This window comes from Anser anser (genome assembly GCF_964211835.1).
Source record: "Anser anser genome assembly, chromosome: 4".
Classification (NCBI taxonomy): Eukaryota; Metazoa; Chordata; class Aves; order Anseriformes; family Anatidae; genus Anser; species Anser anser.
Genome location: NC_139724.1, coordinates 15409178 through 15430537, shown reverse-complemented (window position 1 = coordinate 15430537; position 21360 = coordinate 15409178). Strand labels below are relative to the sequence as shown.

The following is a 21360-nucleotide window of genomic DNA, read 5'->3' as shown; positions in this document are numbered from 1 at the left end:
CTTCAGAATTACAGGCAACATAAAACTATTCTTAATTTCTAAATGTATGCCTATTCTTAATTTCTAAATGCATGTATGAAATGCATTTTGCATATACAGTAGCTTGTTGCACTTGATATGTCCACTGTATCTTTTTTCCATGGAGTTTTGTCTGTTCTTCTGAATTCCTTAGTAATTCCAGATAACTGTTCGTAACAGCAAGATATCAGCCCAGTGTGTGACCAAGAATGTTTTTTTCCCCCTAGTGTGTGCTTTTCACCTTAAAACCACTCAAAATAAGGCAGTTTCAATCTTGAAATTATTCTATACATAGCAATGTCAGGCTTCATCTTACAGAAGCCAAGGTTGAAAAGAGGAGATTTGTGAGAATCACACCAGATTTCTTACTTGTTTCTGAATCTGAAAGACATTACCATAACTTTGATTATTCTTTTCTACTTTTTTTTTTTAAGGGCTGAAAATGTGAAGACTTGGTTCTGAATCAAAGAGCCTATATGTGCTAAAAAAATACAAACAAAACAAAACAAAAAACTTACATGATTTTGTAAAGCATTTCTAAGTTTTTGTTTGTTTCTTTCTTTCCTGTAACACATTTGATGTTTACAGGGTGTATGCATTAGATTTCCTGGGTCTTGCTGGTACAAGGAACTGCATAACTCACTTGTGACTTTGCTGTTTCTCAATACTTCAGTGATCCCAAACTATTCCTGGCAGAATTTCTTGCCCTGTTATATTACACTGCATTGTCTCAGACTGGTCACGCAATCTTGAGACAACATTCAGCCTTAAGCAGGATGTGGTTAAGCAGATACCAGCAAAGATGTCATTTGGGCATTGATTCCTAACACTCAGAAGTTATAAAACAAGTCCAAGGCTTCCTATTTCAGATGAGAATAGCATGTGGCAAATAGCAAGGGTGTTTGGGGAGGGCTGCAATTTGAGATCACTGATATCCTTAGTCCTATAGAAATTTAAAGCAAAGATAAATGTTCTATCAGAAAAAAAAAGTCTACAAGAGAGGTGCAGTGCAGAGCACAGCATGCTGTATCCTTTCTGTAAGCCTTTTTGAGAAGGATATGCTTGGGGAGGTTGCTGCAGCATGTTTCGCATGTTTCCAGATGTTTATAAACATCCCTAATTATGCCTAGGAGTGGATAGGATGGTAGTCTAGTGGAACACTGATGTAGCCATAGGATATTGAGGAAAAACAAGCTAACTTTTTGTGATGTGCCTCAACTAAAATGGGGAATAGCAGAGGAAAGTCTGTGACAAATCTTATTTAGAGGTTGGGCTGGATTGTGTTTCTGTGGCTCTGTAATCTGTGATTTTGTAACCGAATGCTTTTTTTCTGAATTCTCATTCCAGCAGTGCATCCCTCCCCCCTATTTTTTTGTTGTTAATTTGTATTTTTCTTTTTTTCAACAGATGGACAAGACATTTCACAATTCCATTTTAAGGAAAAAATACGTCCGTTCACGCTTAGTCAGAGTGAGGTATGTGAGATTGTTTAAAAAAAAGAAAAGGGCATACAATTGAGATGTCATGAAATGCTCACCAGGCACCAGGTCCAGCTAGAGAGACGTTTGATCTGATTCAGTATGGTGGATCTTATGTATGACTGGAGCATAATCCCCCACTGAGTGTAATCTTAATTCTGCTCAGTGCATAAGCAGATGCCTAGGGAGCAGCAGCAATACAACCGAACTGTTGTGGAGGATAACTGCTCCTCCGTATGCTTCCTACCAGCTATTTACCACTTGGGACTTCCTGAAAGGTTTGTCTGCTTGGCAAACCCCCGCGGAGCTCTTTTCTTTCTTTTTGAAGACTGAGAAACCTGGGTCTGTTCAGCCTGGAGAAAAAAAGACTGAGAGGGGATCTTATCAATGTGTATAAATACCTGAGGTGTGGGAGACAGAGGGATTTGGCCAACCTCTTCTCAGTGGTTTGTGGGGACAGGACAAGGGGCAATGGCCACAAGATAGAGCACAGGAAGTTCCGCACCAGCATGCAAAAGAACTTCTTCACGGTGAGGGTGACGGAGCACTGGAAGAGGCTGCCCAGGGAGGTTGTGGAATCTCCTTCTCTGGAGATATTCAAGGCCCGTCTGGACGCCTACCTGGGCAGCCTGCTCTAGGGAACCTGCTTTGGCAGGGGGGTTGGACCCAATGATCTCTCGAGGTCCCTTCCAACCCCTACTATTCTATGATTTTCTCTTTGGACTCCTGAACTTCTTGCACCTCCATCCTTCAGTAAGGAGTTTCTTGCAAAGAACCACCTCCTTTGGATCATTTGATGGCCCGTAGTTCTTGTGTTGGGAGAGGTGGGTGGTGAAAAGTAGGTTTCTATCCTTCCTCTCCAAGCAATTAGTGGTATCAGACTTTTCCCTCATGTCCTCATATCTCTTTTCATTCCTGTACCCTATGAGCTATTCTCTCTTTTTTTTTTTTTTTTTAAGTTGAAAGTTCCAGTCTGCTCAGCCATTCCTTGCAGGAACTGTTTCTTGTCACCTTGCTCTGAATCTGCCCCTGCTCTTTGAGATGAAGAGGTCAGAACCATCACTGGGATTATGATATTGCAATTATTTTCTTGTTTTATTTTATTTTATCTCTATTTGCCAGTAATATCTAGCTTTTGATTTGTGTTTTTGACTACTGTTGACTACTGAAAGTGACCTTTTTCATAGAAATCCCTATTGTAATACTAAGGTCTTTTTCCTGAGTGAGTGCACATCACTCCACAAGTGAGCTTTGTGTCCTAATAATCACATATCAAAGATGCAAGACTAATGACAGCAGCCCCAAAGATCTTATTGCTGTGAATGTATTTCTCCTTGTTCTTCCATGGTTTGTGGAATCCGGGCTCCCACTCTATCTTGGCTTAACTCCCACTTAGGCAAATCATACAAATTGTTATTTGAACGTAGCTTTAGGAATGTTTTAGATGCTGATGTGCTGTAAGTGCAGACAAAGTGGTTTAAAGATCTGACAGGTCAATCGGTAGGGAGAAGTAGTATCTTTCATAACGTCTTGTTCCCAAGAACAGACTGAGGTACTTGCTGTGAGGTTTGTTGTGCTGGATGCAAGACTTGTATGTGCTAAAACTTGTTTGCTTCTTCCGGTATATCATTTGGCCTAATAAGAGAGATCTCTTACTACAAGCTTCATGGCTATTCAGGTGATTAGAATGCAAGCTCTCCTAATCAGGGTCATTGCTGTGAATTTCTTTGGAAAGCACTGTGCGTATTTTTTGTTTCGCATAAGCAATACATTAGTAAGAATCCCCACCGCTTACTAAGAAAGCCAAAATATGTCTTGACTAGGTGCCATTGGCTCTGGACTTTTGTTATACAGTGAGTGATTCAAGGCAGTCTGTACTTACCTGAGGGTTTTGAGAGGTGTGGTGTGCTTGCAAGAGTTGATATGGTAATTCCAGCGTGGCACAGCACAGGAAGAGGAGTGGGGGGAGAGGTGAGGGAACACCTCAGAAATGCAAAGCAACACCCACAGTTGAATCAGATAATATCTGGAAAATAAATGGAGTGGCAGTCATGCTGAAATTGGCACTAAGGGAAAAAACAGTCTGTTGGAAAGTTCACATATAGCTACTCGGTCTCAAATACGATATCCTTGAGGCAAGGAATGTGTCTTTCTGCTCACCTATGAAGCACTTTTGCATACTACGGTGGGCTAATAACCCATGGTCTTTTTGTTGCCCTTCACTGGCAATACAGGAATATCTGTTTTGTTCTGGTGCACGTTCTTTTCTACTATCAAAGGCTGATCACATGGTATGTGTATAAGCTACTTGATTTTTATTTTTATTTTTTTTTCTCTACATAAATACAACTGTCCAAGGCAGTGAGATGTAACTGGAAGTGCTTCTCTTTCACTTTCCTGTTTGAATGATGTTTAAGACAGAGCAACCCACTTTTAGCTCACTCTCCATGAAATACGAAGTAACTGAGATTCTGTCTCTTGTAGGTTGTGCCATTCTTGGCTCAGGTAGAAAGAAACAGAGGAAAGAAGGTTCTTGGTACACATTCTTATCTTCCCTGTGTAATGACCAAGGATAAGCCATCTGCAAGCGTAGAGCAAGATTTAATATGCCAGATTAGACACTTCAGTGTTTGTAGTCTAGCACTCCATCTCTTGCAGTGTCTGGTGCTCTGTCTAAGGAGAAATAAGTATTACTTTTGGATGAATTCAGTCCTTTGTAAGATTATATTCCTTTCTTCCTTTCTTCTGATCACATGTGGGATTTACAGCAACCACTGTGGAAACGTGTGTCCCAGCATAACTGCAGCTCATACTTTTCAGTGAGATGTAAAAGGCTCCTTTTTTATTCATCTTTTGGACTGTGATAAGTAGACTGTGGGAGATGCTGCTGAGTTTCATTCACTGTTGCATGTTGTGAGGTTATCAATCACATTTTCTCCCAGGAATGTCCAAGCAGATACTCACATCTCTCATGAGGCTGCGGTGGCGAGAATTAAGTTGGATAGTCTCTCGCCTTTCCTCAAATACCTTTTTGAATGGCAATTTAAGATTTTTCTTCTGTGCACATACAGGACCCTGGAAAGGTCTGTCCAGATACAATTAACCATCTGCCTTATGTTTCTGAAGTACTGCATATCCGGCTTTTCATTGCAATCAAATCAGTTCGTTCCATCCTTTTCTTGCGTCCCAAACATGTAATCAGTCACCGCTTTTTAGACTCCAGGATTATAACATTGGTCTGGCCACTTACAGAAAACATCATGCCTTGTCATACCCTAAGGAACATTAGACAATTCAGCAGATGCTTGGATTTCTTTTAGCAATTCATACTCTTAAAAATGTACGAAATGTTCAAGCATGTATCTAATCCTTTGCTACATTGTTATTGCTAGAAGAGCTAAGATGAAAACTAAGAAATGCCAAAATAGGCTGGAGGTAACCAGACTGTTTTGTTGGTTTGCAGTCCAGATGCTGATGGTGTGGTGGCAGAAGCTTTGCTCACATTCTGGTTCTCCTCCACGGATTGCAAAGAAGCACTGAGAGAAAGAGTTGAAAGGATCTTACGAAGGGGCCTGAGAAAATACACTGGACCCCTGCGAATAAATGTCAGGTCTTCTACGGTCTCAAGTAAGTATATTACATCTCTCTTAAATCTAGTTCTTGTGCTCTTCTGATTGATGGGACTTGATTTTCCCTTATGATGATGGCTGTTACTGAGATCGAGTCTTTCCTGATGTTAAGTAGGAACAAAATCAATGGCACTGTATAAAGCTCACCTAAGTCTTTTAAATAAAGATTGACAGGAGCAGATGCTTTGTGGCCTCTCCGTACAATTTTGCTCTTCCTCCCGACTGCAATATCAACCTTACACTCCTGTCAGGGTAAAGAGTAGGAGCCTCACCACAGTGCTTCAGTACACAGCAATGCAAACAAACATGCTCCTTAGGTCCTTCCATCTTTGAGGAGACTGAAATTGCAGAAACTATGCATGGATGACAGTCTTTGTGGAGAAACAGTACATGCATTGGGAAAAAATAATTTTTGGTGAGGGGATCAAAATTCCTTGCAGACCACTTAAGACCACCTAGACCACTTAAGCCAGCAAAGATCCAGGGAGACCAGACAGCTGTGTTGAATGAACGAGAATCCTAGGTCAAATGTTATGCTGGATGGATCCAGGCTTCTTCCCACTCAGAAATGATCAGGAGCAACCCCTTGTTCTACCTCTTGGTGCTTGAAATGCGCAAGATGCAGCAGTGCAGGGAAACTCAAATATGAGCTGTCAAACGACCTTTGTTTCTTAATGGCCCAACCAGTCAAACCATCCCACCATTGGGGTGGCTCAGGATAATGGATAACATCCCTCTGGGCAAAGAAGCACCACTTTTCTGTTTCCTTTCAGATAGAAATAGTGTGAGGCCATCAACCAAAGAGACTGAAAGACTTGTGGTTTGTTTTCGGTGGTAGTGTTTTGTGGTTTTTTTTTTAATGCTGGTCAGGTCATGGCTTAATGAATCTTAATTTGATGCCTTGGTTAAAGGATAAAACTGGAAGAAGTACAAAAATGCTTGTTAAGAATAACTGTGATCTCATCAAGTTATCTGGTTAGTTGTTTATATTCAGTCTGGTAAATGAGGGAAGTGCTTCAGAGATGTTTTAGTTGACCTTGAACTGCACCAGGACTGTTACAGTAATATTCTATGATTCTATGATTAGTTGCTAGTTAAAACATTAGTTTATACAATTGAATCACTATGTTTTTATTAAATATTTGGTTTCAGTAAAAGATGGCATCTCGGTGTTACTTTGATAAAGTTGTATGATAAACTTCCTGTTGCTTTTCTTGGCTGTCCCACATTAACCATAAAACACTGACTACATAGGTCTGCTACTCACTACAGGACTAGCATTGTGCAATTGTTACCCATGACACAAAGGAACATAAACACTATCTTGCCATTTCTAGGAGACAGCAATAAAATTTAGATCTTTCTTTGCTGAAAGGATTTCAACAGCGCTATGAGGTTTAGGCAAGCTCCAGTTGGCAGTGCCATTTAAGAAAATGAGGTTGACTAAGGTAGAGAGTACAGAATGGAGCACTCCTGTACTTTCTGAGGAAGGGAAGGTCTCAGCTTACAAAGTTCATCCTTCTTCCCCACACCTGGTAGAAGTGACAACTTACAACAGGTCCTGGAAGTCCAGAGAGGGATCTAGGTTTTGCATTTCCAGTTTCTCTCTCCCTTCTAATATATCCTGTGCAGCACTAATACTTAAGCCAAGGAAAGCTGAGAAGCCCTAGATTGTTCCATGCTCTGCAGAACCTTTCTAACATCTGCTTCATTGTAACTTTCATAGTTTTGCCAACTGGAATCCCTATTTATCTTGAGGCAATCCCAGAACTTTTTCATGATGGCTTCTAAAAAAACATTAACCTTTTCATTATAATCCCCTTATCAAAAGATTCTAATTTGGGGGCAATAATATAGCTCACCTTAGGTGAGCACAGCTAACTAGTTGAACAAATCCAGGTCAGGCACTTATTTACATGGCATGCTAGGAGGGTCTGATAAGGAGAATGAGTAAGTCTTCCTCCCAGGATCTAATCGTCTTGTTGTTCAACACCATGTCTCAACTTGCACTTCACTCAAAAGTGTTTGCTGTGGGGATCAGCTCCAAAAAACTACCTTCAAATTGGGTGCAACACTTGGGATCTTCGGCTGTGGTCCAGGGCAGAAGCACAGAAGTATTCTGCCAACGCAGGATCTTGCTTTGCCCGTTCCTTCCAGAGGATTGGGAATAAAGAGCTTTGAGGAGATGGAATCTAAGCTGATGATATTTTACGAGTTCACTTTTCTTTTTTGGGAGGGTGAAAACCAGAGAAGTTGGATAGCATAGATGTGGAAAAATAGTGTGTGCAAAACAAAGGAAAAAAGGCAAAATAATATTGTCTTTATTTTGTATCATCACTAAACAGTTGATGTCCTTTACACAGAGCTGCAAAAATACATTGTTATTGGGGTGTCTTCAGGTGTGTTGTTATTATTGAAGTCCCTACTTTCTTGTTTAGCCATAGTTTACTTAGTCTACTAGCCAAGAACAATGATATTTCTATACATCCACTATAGCTCTGATAGAAAATGGGAGGTGATGGAGATCTCTGTGCTTGTTTCCAGTTGGGTTTGTCCACCTAAATATTTTTCAGTGGAGAAACTAGCAAAGTCCTATCTTCTCCAAGACCAATGGAAAGGCTGGCAGAATAAGATGTCAAATCGCAGTTGACTTAGAAGCACCCAAGTTAGAACTTGCTCTTCCACTTGTATAGAAAGAAGGTGTCACAGTTTGTCCTCTGTATAGTTCTGGCACCAAAGAGATCTACAAGGCTGATTTTTTTTTTTCCTCAGGGTTTCCTGATTAGAAGTAGTCACCTCAGAGCCTGCGTCCCTATTAGGCAAAGTGTAGAGCAGCTTGCCAGCCTCTTTCCCCTTGCCAGGTAGGTTGGAAGTCTCTCAAAAGGTATTTTTGGGAATGTACTCTTGACGTCAGAAAGAAACTGGTTGCAAGATCACTGGCACTGTTCATAGTGAGTAGGAAGTATTCCCATCTGTCTCACAGCCAAGGGTTTTGACCGTGAACAATGAGTCACGAATTGGTTTTGATCAACAAGTCAACTGTTATTATTTCTGTTTATCTGGCACCTGGTACTTGCCAAAGCTCCTTGCAAAGTACAGAACCTGGTGAGATGGATTCTCATTTCTTTATCAAGTCTTCTTTGGGAGACATGCAGATGAGTGTCTGACCTGGATTACTGAGGTATGTTTCATCAAGTTGTGGCTCAAAGAATGTGTGTGGCAGTCTGTGCTTTTTCTTTTGTACTTGCCACTTGTACAAGCCACAACAGCAGCCTGTGGTAGTAGAACAGGACATGTATCAACACATTGAGAAACACAGCGGGGATCCTATATTCCCCCACTTTGATGCCATTACCCTGGCACAAGGTGGCACGTTTCAGTGTTTGCAACAATCTTGTTGTCTTCCCCAAAAGGCTTGGGGAATAAAACAGCTCTCATCTGCATGAGTGGTGGGTTCAGCTGTGTGTGTGAAGGAGGAAGGCAGCACTTGAGGCAGAGTAAGGAGCGGGTTGACGGGAGCTGTTAGTCCTTGCTGAGCAGTGACAATATTGCTCACAGTCTTGTTTCACATAGTGTGGTTTCACAGCCTCTGTTCATGCTAGGCTTGCGTCTGATCGTGCACAGTAACAGGGCTGCTATGCCACAGTGCCATTGCTGGCACCAGAATTAGAGATTTAAAGCACTGCGAGACATCTTCCTTTTAAATGGAGCTGAAGTTCCAGGGGGCTTCCTGGCTCAATACAGCAGACTGAAAAACACACACACAAAAATCCCACTATTTTCATTGATAGTGATGAAGTTGATACTTGGTTTGGATGTGATGAAATCAAAGTGAATACATGCTGTGCTGGAGATGCCACAGGGCCTGACTTGTAAAGGAGGACTCCAGCATATGTTAATGGTTGATGGATCTGCACTTACATATCACCATACATGTGTCTTCACTGGACGTCTGACAACATATGGCATGTTATCCTCACACGGGAGGGATGTTATTGAACTAAAGATTCATTCATCCTTCAGAAGGGGATGATTATTACCAATTTTGGAGCTACAAATTTCCATGAAAGACAGGTATTGTTGTCTTAATCAGGAAATGGAGAGGAATTAAGTTGTGATTGAAGGTGGAGATGGGGGGGAAGTCATGCATGCTAGGACAGGTCCCGTGGACATAAGTAGGGAGGGAAGGGCAGGGTGACAGGGACAATTAGAGGTATACAGCTTTTGTCTTGTCTCTACCAGGTTACTCTCCCCTACTGAAGGAATGAGAATTGCATCATTTGTACCTAAGCTATGCTTCCCTACCTTACCTAGGTACCTACTTCCACAAGGGTGCTTAACCCTAGGGAGGTAATTCCTGTTGAGAGAATGGAGAGAATGTAGGAATATTAGTAGGAAGTTGTTTTAGGTTGTGTGCACGATGTAACCACAGAGGAGTGAGACTTCCCTGCTGAGCCCAAAGTGCTTGTGTTTTGCAATCTTTCAGGAAACTGCTGCGTTTCCTTTCAGGTACAGTTCTTGGAACAGGACTTAGCCTCTCACTCTGAAGGACTGCTCTAATTCCCATTTCGCCCCAGTACCTGGGGCCTTTGCAGTCTTTAACGTAATTAAAGAGCATTAGGGTAGAGATACTATCCCTCTCTATGACTGCACTATGGGACAGATTCACTCTGCAGCACTCCTCTTGGCTGCCCAAGGTTGGTGAACTGCTGAAACTTGTCAGAGATCCTTTTTCGGCTACATGTACTGCTGTTACCCTAAATAACATCAAAATAGGTGATCTCACTATTTCTGATGCACCTGAGAATTCTGTAATTTCCTGTATTTTTGAAGGACTTATGTTATCAAAGTGACAAGGAGCAGTAGAAGATGCTTCCTCTGATGCATGGCACAAAGCTTTGCTTCAAATGCATGTCCAAGAAAATAGCATTAGTACTGAAGTAGTATTAGTACTGACTTCTATTTATTTATTTATTTATTTTTACATTTTAAATCCTTTTCTCCTCTCATTACCCCATTTAAGATAATCCCTACCCTGTCTTCTCTGTGGGAGAAAACAATTTAAACATTACTTATGTGATGAACGCGGACCATGCAGTTTGCCTTTGAAGCTAGTGGTTACATTATGGCACATAGAAACCTGCAGTTGGAAGCCTTTAAAGAAAATGAAGCTGCCTGTGGAAATTAGCATCTGTGAAAAATTAGGCAATTGTCCTGGTAAAGCTGTATCAGATTTCTGAAGCAGCTTTCTCACCTCTAATTTTGAAGGGCTCTCTTGCCCTTTCTAAGCTGAAAATGCCTGGTATCCTCTAGTAATGCATTTACTTGCCTTGATTGAACTTCTTCAATGTAATGTCTGTTCCATTTGAGTCATTAAGGGGTTCTGACTGTTATTTTCCCTTTACTGTAAGCACTGGTTTCTGTAACTCAAGTGAAATAGGGCAGTGGACACAAGATTAACCTTTCTGATGCTGTGACACTGAAGTTAATTAAAGGCAAGACAATGCAAGCACATTTTTCTGTAGGAATCTCTGAGTCCCTTGGAGGGGAGTAGTCACATTCACTCTGCAGTTAAGTATAAACCTGCCAACATTTAGATGGTTGCCAAATAGATATGCAGGCTTTGGGCACTGAACTCCTTTAGGAATCCTGGCCTTAACTGGCTATTGCATATAGACAATTACCAAAATCAGGCAGCTTTCCTGTTTTTAGTTACTCTCCTTTTCTTTCTGTGCTTGCTCAAACATGTATATTCAGCAGTAAAAATAAGATATTAGCTAATATTAATAACAAATAGTAACTGTACCAAGTCACTATTCTCATTCGTAGGAAATTGAAACCAATAACTTAGGTGTGTTCAAAGGTAATTTAGTTAACTGAGTAAACAAAATAACTGTTTTAACTGATCATCCAGCTGGAAAACAGGGCCGTCTTCTGAAAGATGCTTTCCCTAAGCCATATTTCAATGGATTGCTGTGATTTTAATTTAACCATTAGTTTTCTCTTAAGTTGGGCAAGCTTTAACTTAATAGCAAGTTCCATTTTGCAGGTAGGTTTGCATATTCAAGTTTAACTTGTTCTTGTTTACAGTGGAAGCCTGAACACTGTTTCCCTAAATGCAGCACAAACAACTATTTTTGCAGCCCTATGTGGTTGGGATGAGATATGACATTTTAATTGTTACTAATTGATGCTTTTTGTTGGTAGTGCAAACAACTAGGGCAACTAGTAAATGAGCAGGGCAGAGAAATTATCTCGTGCCTTACAAGTGATTGCTTCAAGGCAGGGCTTGCAGCATGTTGGTTGACACAATGAATATCTGTGCTGTTGACCAGGTAAAAAATGTCAACATTTTTTGATGGTAGCAAATGAAAGCAAGCCCCTAGTGAGGTAAGACAGCAAGAAACCTGTTTTTTTGTTTGTTTGGTTGGTTGGTTGTTTTTTTTTCCCCCAGAAATATCATGTAACCTGAAGTGTTCCCTGCTTTTGATGGTACCTACTGTGGGTTCAGCTTATCTGAAAATCATGTCAGCTCTGGTTTCCAAAGACGTACATGTGCTCTGAATTTGGTTTTGAGTCCTGTGTCTTTAATTTTGAGTCCTTAATTTCACCTGTCCTAATCTGCATGATGTGTTCCCAGGTCTGTTAACACCTGCTTTTGCCAGGTGGTTTGTTGTTGTTGTTGTTGTTGTTTTCCCCACTGTGGTGTTTTCTTTGATACCTCTGTCCCAGCTCCCAGTATTGGATACACATTTAGGGCACTGCATCTGACAGATCTCTAAAGCTAAGCTGTGACCCTACCCTGATGAATATAGCATTCATTATTGACAAGTGTCACTGCGCTTTTTTCTACAGCAGTGAGTGGATATGAGAGTACATCAACTGCTGATAAAATATTCTAAAATTCAAAGCTTTACAGCCATCCTATTTAAGACTTACAGTGTGGGGAAAAGTTTTTTCTCCAAATACTTGTAGTATAGCCCAGCTACAAGCAGTGGCTAGGTCTCAGAACAGAATTTTGCCCACAGGAGATTTTTAGTTTTATTTCAGTTGCCTCTTAAAAAAGCCAATAGAGATATAGACAGGTGCTTTGCAGAATGGCTGCGTGATTCACAGCAAAACTCAGTGCAGCAAGAACATACCGATTGAATTGCTTCCGGCACTGCGCTGGAACCAGCTGGTTGCTTCTTTTGTCTTCTTGATTAGCTTTGCAACATAATGCAAGTATTAATAATTGACTGCAGGCTTTATAATTAGGCCTTATGAGGTAAATGTCTCTCCACCCAGAGAGGAGTTAAAAAATAAAAATAAAAATCATCAATATTGCACTCAAAGGCAAAAAGTGTGCTTCCATTGTTGGTTACATTTGTTGGTTTCTTACCATTTTCCAGCTATACAATATTAGAATGACCCAAGTGCTGAGCTAGTATTGAATGTAGTATGAATTTCCAGGAAAATATTGGATTCTTAGTATGGTTGAAATAAATAAGGAGGGCCAGATTCTTTCCAAAGCACTTTTTGCCAGTATAACCACATAGGTGAAGCAGATAGTTCTTTAGCATGGCTCAGCTCTTTTTAACTTACAAAAATTTGTAGCACTGCTGAATCCCCTTGCTGGCCTACCTTTTACTATTTGATATTATTACATTTTGATCTAAGGAATATTGGCAACAGACAGTAATGTTATACATGGAAATTATTGGAGTACAACAAGCATTCCTGAAGCATGGAATTACCTGTACTTTAGGGTTTTCTCCATTCTCTGTCACAGTAGTTGAGAACGTGCAAGTGAACACTTCTACTGATAGGGGACCTCACCAGTTGCTGCTTGCCCACCAGTAAACCTTTATCATGAGGACAGTTCCCGTTTATGGTGAATAAGACCGTCACTATATAAATTTTCAGTTATAATTCATCTCCTGTTCTTATAAAACAAAGCAGCAGTTGGATGCATGTATGTCAGCCCTACCGCTGCCTTTCCTCTGTAACATTCCCTGCAGTCATACTGTATGTACACTGCAGTTCTTTTTGCTTCCTTTTTATATCACGATCTGCTTATTGCCTTGTTAGGAAATGATGGAGTATGTATCTAGTAATGGTGGATTGCAAACATGCAATTCACCTTGCATACCAGGCGCGTCAAGCCCACAAGCAAAACACAAGTTGCAAGAGCACGGTAGGCAACAAGTATGATCCAGAGCCCTTTGCATTCAAAAGAGACTCCTCCTGGCTTGGTGTGGCCTTGGATCAAAGCTAGATAACATTCTGTGTAGCTGCAAAGAGAAAATAAAAATCAAGAAAGTAGATAGGGACAGGAATCTGTTGAGGAAAGCTCCAGCCACAGACTGCAAAGTTGTATATGCTGTACAAGAATTTCTGTACAATTTAAAAATGGTATTAAGACTGTGATTATCCCCTGGATTGCTGGCAACTAGAATGGTAGCTCCAGAGGATATTGGCTGGCCACAAAACAGCAAACTGCACAGCAGAGAGGAATGCACTACCCAGTGCAAGATCGTGACCACTTATGAATTGCACTGGCTTCTACAGCAGCCCCCATCTGCTCTGCCTCTCGTGATGCCCGGTACTCAAGCAGCCATAGGGTAGGATGGTCATGGAGGAGATAAACATTGTCTGTGCTGTCCTGACCTTACACTGACTTTTTTTCGTTGTTTCAGATGTGGAGAAGAAAAGAGCAGAAGCAATCTTCAATGACAGTAAGTGAGGGCTTTTTAAACATGGGAAACCTCTATTATTTTTTTTAGCATCAAGAGTCTCTGAGCACTTTTCCTGGCCCTTAAAAGCCTTTTCTTTTCCTTCTGTCTACTGAACATGACCTTACACTTTACACAGATGAGAAAATCCTGCTTGGATTAGAAATCCTGCTCAGTCACAGGGAAGTCTTTTGTCAGTGCCTTTCAGGATGCTTTAAGACTATCGTAACTGGCTTGAAAGTCTTCAGTGTAAATGGGGTGAAAATCCCCTTTAGAAAAAGTCTTGCACGCACTGCTGAGTTCCTTGGTCATTTTTTTTTAATAGTTTTTTTTATAGTTTTTTATAGTGTTTTTTATAGTGTTTTATAGTGTTTTTATAGTGTTTATAGTTCCTCCTGTTAAAAGTAATAGCAATTAAGTAAGAAAAGAGCACATGATGAGAAAAGAAAAAATGCTGATGGTTCTATAGAAATACCCAATGTTGAGCAGAGAGGAGATCTTCAGGTTCTGCTGCTGTGTGCTGCAGAGCAGCACGCCCTGGTTGATACCTGCCCATGGCATGCTCCTGCCTCCAGCAGTGCCGGTGTGGAAGGTGTATCTTAAAGGTGAAGTCTGACATCTCTTTAAAAATGGATTAAAACGTGTACTTAAATATCTAGTCAAGTCTAATCCTGCCTGCACAGGACTGTCAGTTCTTTCTGCATCTTGGAGCAACAACTGCAGGATCTGTTGCTTGTCCTTGATGCTGTAGCGTGACAATTCATCTCCACCTTGTCACCTGTTATTTTGTCATATATGCTCTAAGTGACGAGTTTTACACCTGGCTGTGTACCAGCATGCTGTTCAATTGACACTTTAAGGACGGCAGCCTGGCAGAGACCTGTATCACACCCTGTGAATGCAAAGTGCCCCTGAAAGCTGGCAGGAATGGGCACGTGAAAGAGTTTGGAATAGTGGCTTTCAGTGTGCTCCTAGAAATTGGGAATTTGACATTTCTTTTGTGTATATCAGAAGGAAGGAAGGACAATGAGGCAATGAGTAGAAGTTAAGTCGGTCTGTGACTATAATGAAAATATTGTGGGTCTGGGGATGACTAGTAGCACAGAAAATGCTGTGGAAATAGACAATGCTCAGTCTTCTAAAGGTATTGTTGTAGGTAGTCTCAGTTGTAGGTAGTAGGTAAGTCGAGATAGTCCGTTTTAGAGATGTTTGAGCTTTCAGAGAAGGAAGTCAGCTTGTTTGGAGACTTAATAGTCATTAAAAAAAAATCTTACAAATCACAGAATCACAGAATGGCCAAGGTGGGGAAGGGACCTCTGAAGATCACCTAGTCCAACCCCCTTGCCGAGCAGAATCACCTAGAGCACATTGTGCAGGATGGCATCCAGGCAGGTTTTGAGTATCTCCAGAGAAGGAGACTCCACAGCCTCTCTGGGCAGCCCGTCCCAGTGCTTTGTCACCCTCACAGTAAAGGAGTGCCCCCTCATATTCAGCCGGAACCTCCTGTGCTTCAGTTTGTGCCCGTTGCCTCTCATCCTCTCACTGGGCACAACTGAAGAGACCAGCTCCATCCTCTTGACACCCTCCCCTCAGAGATTTATAAATATTGGTGAGGTCTCCCCTCAGTCTTCTCTTCTCCAGACTAAACAGGCCCAGCTCTCTCAGCCTGTCCTCGTACGACAGGTGCTCCAGCCCTCTAATTATCTTAGTAGCCCTCCTCTGGACTCGCTCCAGTAGCTCCATGTCCCTCTTGAAACGGGGAGCCCAGAACTGGACACAGCACTCCGGATGTAGCCTCACCAGGGCTGAGTAGAGGGGCAGGATCACCTCCCTCGGCCTGCTGGCAACACTCTTCCCAATGCACTCCAGGAATGGATTTCTTCCACCTCTAGAAAGGTTTGATCTCTTAGCAGGTAATGTAAAGTAATGGAAGATTAAATAATACTGCTTTTTCAGATTAAGTGCTGGTGTTCTGGGTCACTGAGGGAACTGTGTTTTTCTCCGTGTTCGGAACATTGACCGCTCAGGTGGTTGATTGAATTATACAGATCTAGGCCCAGTAATTGAGGATTACCAATAGCTTTCAGGAGGTAAACATGCTAGTACAGACAGTCTTATCAGTTACGGTACAATCTTTCATCATCCTTTCAAGTAGAAAGTTTTGGACAAGTATCCATATCTTTATATTTCACTGTTTTCCTTCATTGCAGTTACAAATTTCCGTACAGGGCAGACATTACACTGAGCGCATCAGCTTCTCAATATTGTGTGACAATTATATTTTTTTCCAAATTTACGAACAGCTTTCAATCTGCTGAGTTATTGCTGCTGCTTTTCATTATGAGGTACTATTAACATCACCTTGTGCAGATCCTAGCAGGACGGGGCAGAGGCTATGCTCTGCGTGGCTCCAGTGTTTCTCTTCTGAGGACTTCAAGGGGCCTGGGGCTTGCAGCTCTTCAGTGAGGTATTACAGATTTTCACCTTGTCCCCCTCTGGGTCACTGTATGTGGGAGACAGGCAGTGCAGTAGTTTGGATTGTATTGTCACTATGCAAATAATTCTTAGCTCTGTCTCTTTTTCAATGGATTGGGATAGTTCTGTCTGCCAACTTTCCTAATGTCTAGCTGAAATCAGGACCTGGTCTAGTGGGTCTTGTTCCAGGTAAGACAGATTTGATACTGGTTGAAGGGGAGAAGACAGCTGAAGCAGCTCCCTCAATTGAGGAAGTTTCTAAAGCTACTGGAGAGCTTCAGCTGCTCCTGAATGTCTGTTTAGTGGCTAAAACCATGAGTATTTCCATTCCTTTCTGGGTTTGGAGGATAATACTTACCATGGATGCACACCGTGTTGGAGGTATCCATGCCTTTGTCACCTGTGGCTTGGATTGGCACAATGCTCTTTGCCTGAGCAGCTCCCAAGGTCCACCTGCCAGCTGCCATTTGTGCAATGCGCAGCTGCCTTATTCCAGGAGACATCTTGCTGATGCAATCTGCATGCATGCTTGGTAAAAACCCATGGCTTGGATCATTGCCATCTTGGATTTTGCCTTGTTCATGTTTTATCCTTGTGACAAATCACCTGGGGCATTTGAGCTGGCAATCCCTGTATTTGGGAATTGTCCTGGCTGTATGGTGAAGGTTTTTGATTCCTGATTAGAGCTGTTCATGAAGCTAGACCTGAAAGGTTGACCATCATGGCTTACCATAATAGTTAGTTGTTCCTTCAGGCTTCTAACAGAATAGGTTGTGCATGAGGATCTCAGTTTTGGGGGGCTGGTGGAAAGTATGTTTTTGTGTTGATGTTACACTTTTAGAGAACCTAGGTGGTGTGTGATTTTATGTACATTTTCGACAGTACCTGCAGCCCTTGGCAGGCATGTTTACTAAATGGAAGAATAACTAATGCATTCTTTTTCCTTCCTGACAGTCTGTGGGTTACGGCAGAATAGATCAGTCAAGTCAATAGCAAAAGCATCATCGTTGCGAATAGTCGGCGGATTGTCTTCTGCAGAGACTGGGGATTGGCCATGGCAAGCTAGTTTGCAGTACAATAATATCCATCGCTGTGGTGCGACACTCATCAGCAATACGTGGCTTGTATCTGCAGCTCACTGCTTCAGAGAGTAAGTTCCCAGTTTAGAGAGAATCTGCAGCAGAATGTACACCATTTGGATCAAGCTGGGGGGCTTTCCAGATTTCCAGCACACCCCTAACTACCCAGGAGAACAGTTCTCTGCCTTGGAAGGGAAAAAAGTCAGGGTTGAGCAGACCCATCACTTGTCTGTTTCAGTGAGATATTAAAGACTGAGTCTATGGAGCAGAATTAGGAATTGTACAAACGGTAATCTATAGTCATTTGGCACATTCAGGAAAAAAAAAAATGAAGAAAAGGTAATGTGACTGAAATGATAGTGTTTGTTTCCTGTTACCCAGAATGTTTCTAAAGGTTTTCCTCGGTGTTATAACTAGGTTGCTGCAGCTTCAGGCTGCTACCAGAAGTTATAAAACCACATTCCTCCCTTTCCATTCAGCCATGCTCTCCCAGCCAGCACTCTTTGTTTCAACTGTGGCAATTGTGAAGCTGCAGGGCGTGTAAGATGAAACAGCTGCTTGAACGAATTATTAACATGAAAAAGAGTAAAGGAGATGAGTTTTCTAGCAGAAGGGCTTTTTGGCCTGATTATACCCTGTGGCCACACTCTGGCTAGGTCAGTGTTGAGGGGTCAGAGGGAGTAGGAGACTGTGGCTGAGGAGGAAATGTAAGATTGCTCTCTTCTAGAAACAATCTAAAATTACATGGGGGACAGTGTTATGGGAAGTGACAGATGCCTTAAGAATCTAGAAGGGAGTTTGCTTGAAGGGGTTATGAGAGAAAGGTGTTTGCCAAGTGTAAAGCCCCAAGTACTTATATTTACAGCTAAGTATTTACAGCACTCTTACCTTTTTCAGAATGAGTCACCCTCACAAGTGGACTGCTACTTTTGGAGCTCTTTTGAAGCCACCAAGCTTAAAACGATCAATCAAGACTATTATTATTCATGAAAAGTACCGCTACCCAGAGCATGATTATGACATTGCACTTGTGAAGCTCTCTAAACAAGTTGAGTTTACAAGTAACATACACCGCGTTTGTCTGCCTGAGCCATCTGAGACTTTTCCATATAATATTTATGCTGTCATCACAGGCTGGGGAGCACTTACCAATGATGGTGAGTCTACCAGGTAACCCATGTGTTGCATGAACCCTGGTGCTGATCTGCTACTGAATTGGTATCACTTGTGTAGCCTGTATGTTGTGTGGCAGCAAGCCTAGTTTTTGTCTAGAAGCAAAGATTTCTCTAATTGTGAGCAGCAGTTTCTTGCTCCAAACTTAGACTGGATGAAGACAGAGCTACAATCCACTTAAGCAGAATATAGCAGAAATGACCTCCTTTTCCAGGCTTTCCATTTCATATTGTAAATTCTTAAGACAGGTAGTCTAGCCATGCATGTGTTTATATAATGCCTGAGCAAATATTCTCCCAGCTCTAGCCAGAAGCAGATAACTCTGTAGGCTTTCAAGAAAATGTGCAGAGTGAGCTGCATATAGTGACTTGCCCAAGCTCACGCTCTTATCAGGCCAAGTTGTGAGTACCTTTAGCAATGGAACCAAGCTGTCTTGATTTCATATCTTCTAGCCAAATTGCTAGGTAATTTGCATTCCATGGTATTAGATGGAACATCTGTAAAATACAGTGTTGTACTTTGGGCACTATATACCATGCAATCATTAATTCTGTCTTAATAGTACAGTTTCTAAATGAGTTTGAGTATGTACACTTTCTTTAAGGCCTAACCTAGAGAAAGTAACAAGCAGTACCTTGGTTTTAAACAAAATTAAGCTGGTCCTCCATAAGATAACATTATTTATCAACACAATTGCATTTACTCAAACTATTCTTTCCCTCAGGTCCAACTCCTAATGCTCTTCAGGAAGCAACAGTGAAACTTATTGACTCGAATACTTGCAACAAAAAGGAAGTGTACGATGGGGACATAACACCCAGAATGTTGTGTGCAGGATACTTGGAAGGAGGAGTAGATGCTTGCCAGGTAACCATAGCTGAAAATTAGAAAGGAAAACTATTCTAATGCTGATTCCAGTATTTGGTTGATCAAACTTTAACTGACAGTTTATTAGTCCTTAAAATGGGCTCTGTTCAAACAAGAATTAACATGTAAAATGAAATAGCATTTATTACATGTTACTTAGCAAATAAACCCTATACTAAGAGAGCTAAATGTGTATAATATTCAGAATGTAAATCTTTCATGGCACGAAGTGGAATTTTCATTCTGTAACTCAAAATAGCTGCTATGAACCCATTTGCTTTTCATAGTATCTTCTGTGAAATCTAACAATTTGTTTTCAAAAATACCACCTGGATACTCCATATTGATGTTTTATTCCTCCTTCATTGCTGCTGTTCCACACCAGCCCCTTGTTTACTGGACAGCAAACCCCTTGCTTGTTTACTGAACAGCAAACCCCTACATTTTCCTTTATACTAGAGGCTGTTCTGCCAGTGTACGTGTGCCTTGATTTCAGCAAATCGTTCTGCAGGGGCTGACTATGGCAACTAATTAAAAGCCATGTGCAAAAATGCACAATTGCACATTGAAATTAAATGACAGGATCATCTTTTAACAGAGATCTGTTACAATCTTTGGTAACAGACTTTGATCAGCGCAAGGAAAACTGTGAAACAAAGATAAGAAAGCTAGGCATAAATTGAATAGTAGGGATACATGTATGATGCAGACTTGCAAACATTGCAAAGCAATGGTTATGTTCAAGCAAAAATATTTCCATAACAATAACTTTTAATAAGGCAATTTTTATTAATATTACTTATAAAGAATATATTTGTAAGTGCTGGTTCAAAACAGGCCCCTTCCAGGATCCCAGTCCTACAGATTTAAGCAAAACTCCTTGCAGGATAAGTCCTGGAGACCTAATTCCTCTGTTCCTGTCCTGCTCAGCATTGAAGAGACTTGAACAGAAGGATTCAACTGCTGTGTATTTCAGTTACGTCTTTTGATGGGTGATGGGGAATTTGTTCTGTTCTGTGAGGATTGCCTTTGGCACTGCAAGGTTTCAAACCTAACAGTTATCACTGCGTCATACTATTAACAGTATCTGAATTCAGCCTTTGAGAGTGACTAAAGTCTTAAGGAAATATTAGCTAGTTAGAAGACCAATTTCCTGAGGAAATTCTTTTTGAAATGTTGTTGCTGCAAGTGACTGAAAGAATTTGCTGAAAGGATAGTGGTTACTGGAGAAAAAAAAACAAAACAAAACACAACTCTTGTTGGCTTAGAATGACGTATATATCTGTGTTTCCCTACTTTGTATGAGGAGGAAGACAAGCCAGTGTGAGGAATGTTTCATAAAACGGAAGAGAAGGGTTTTTTTGTTTGTTTGTTCGTTCATTCGTTTTTAATTAAAGGATATTGTACAACCACAGGTCAGGAGACTCCATGGCAGACAGGCAAAAGTCAGTGAATTCAGACTCAAATTTCATAAGCAGATTGAATTCTGCACAAATGGCAGCTCTTGAAATACTACTTGCTTTCCTCTCTTATTGGATGCTTCCTCTTATCTATGGAGAGAATTATATTTTCCCTTCTGAAAAATTAAATCTTTTTTTTTTTTTTTCCTCCTCTTTCTCCAGGGGGACTCTGGGGGACCACTGGTTACTCCCGATTCTAGACTGATGTGGTACCTCGTGGGAATAGTGAGCTGGGGAGACGAATGTGCCAAACCAAATAAACCTGGAGTTTACACACGAGTGACTTATTTCCGTGACTGGATTACCTCAAAAACTGGCATCTAATTCCAAAATCAAAAATGGATGTAACTACATAGGTTACTCGTAACTCATACTTGTCTGTAATTGTGAAAAATTATTTTTTTTAGTATATACATTCCTATGTAGTTTTGGTCAAAGCAAACTTTGCCCGCAGCAAGCACTATCTT

General features: G+C 41.2%; 1 protein-coding gene across 3 annotated transcripts in view; it reads left to right on the top strand.

Moving 5' to 3' along the window:
• Nucleotides 1–17426, top strand: part of LOC310898985 (transmembrane protease serine 11A-like) — a 37876-nt gene extending 20450 nt beyond the window's left edge. Inside the window, exons 4-8 of one of the 3 annotated variants that reach the window (XM_083834826.1) lie at nt 1426–1493; nt 4960–5123; nt 13804–13842; nt 16210–16306; nt 17269–17426. In XM_083834826.1, the coding sequence (XP_083690952.1) occupies nt 1426–1493; nt 4960–5123; nt 13804–13842; nt 16210–16306; nt 17269–17290 (390 nt within the window). In that variant the 3' untranslated portion in view covers nt 17291–17426. The other 2 variants (XM_083834825.1, XM_083834827.1) reach the window with 2 other exon arrangements.
• Nucleotides 17427–21360: the final 3934 nt, after the last annotated feature.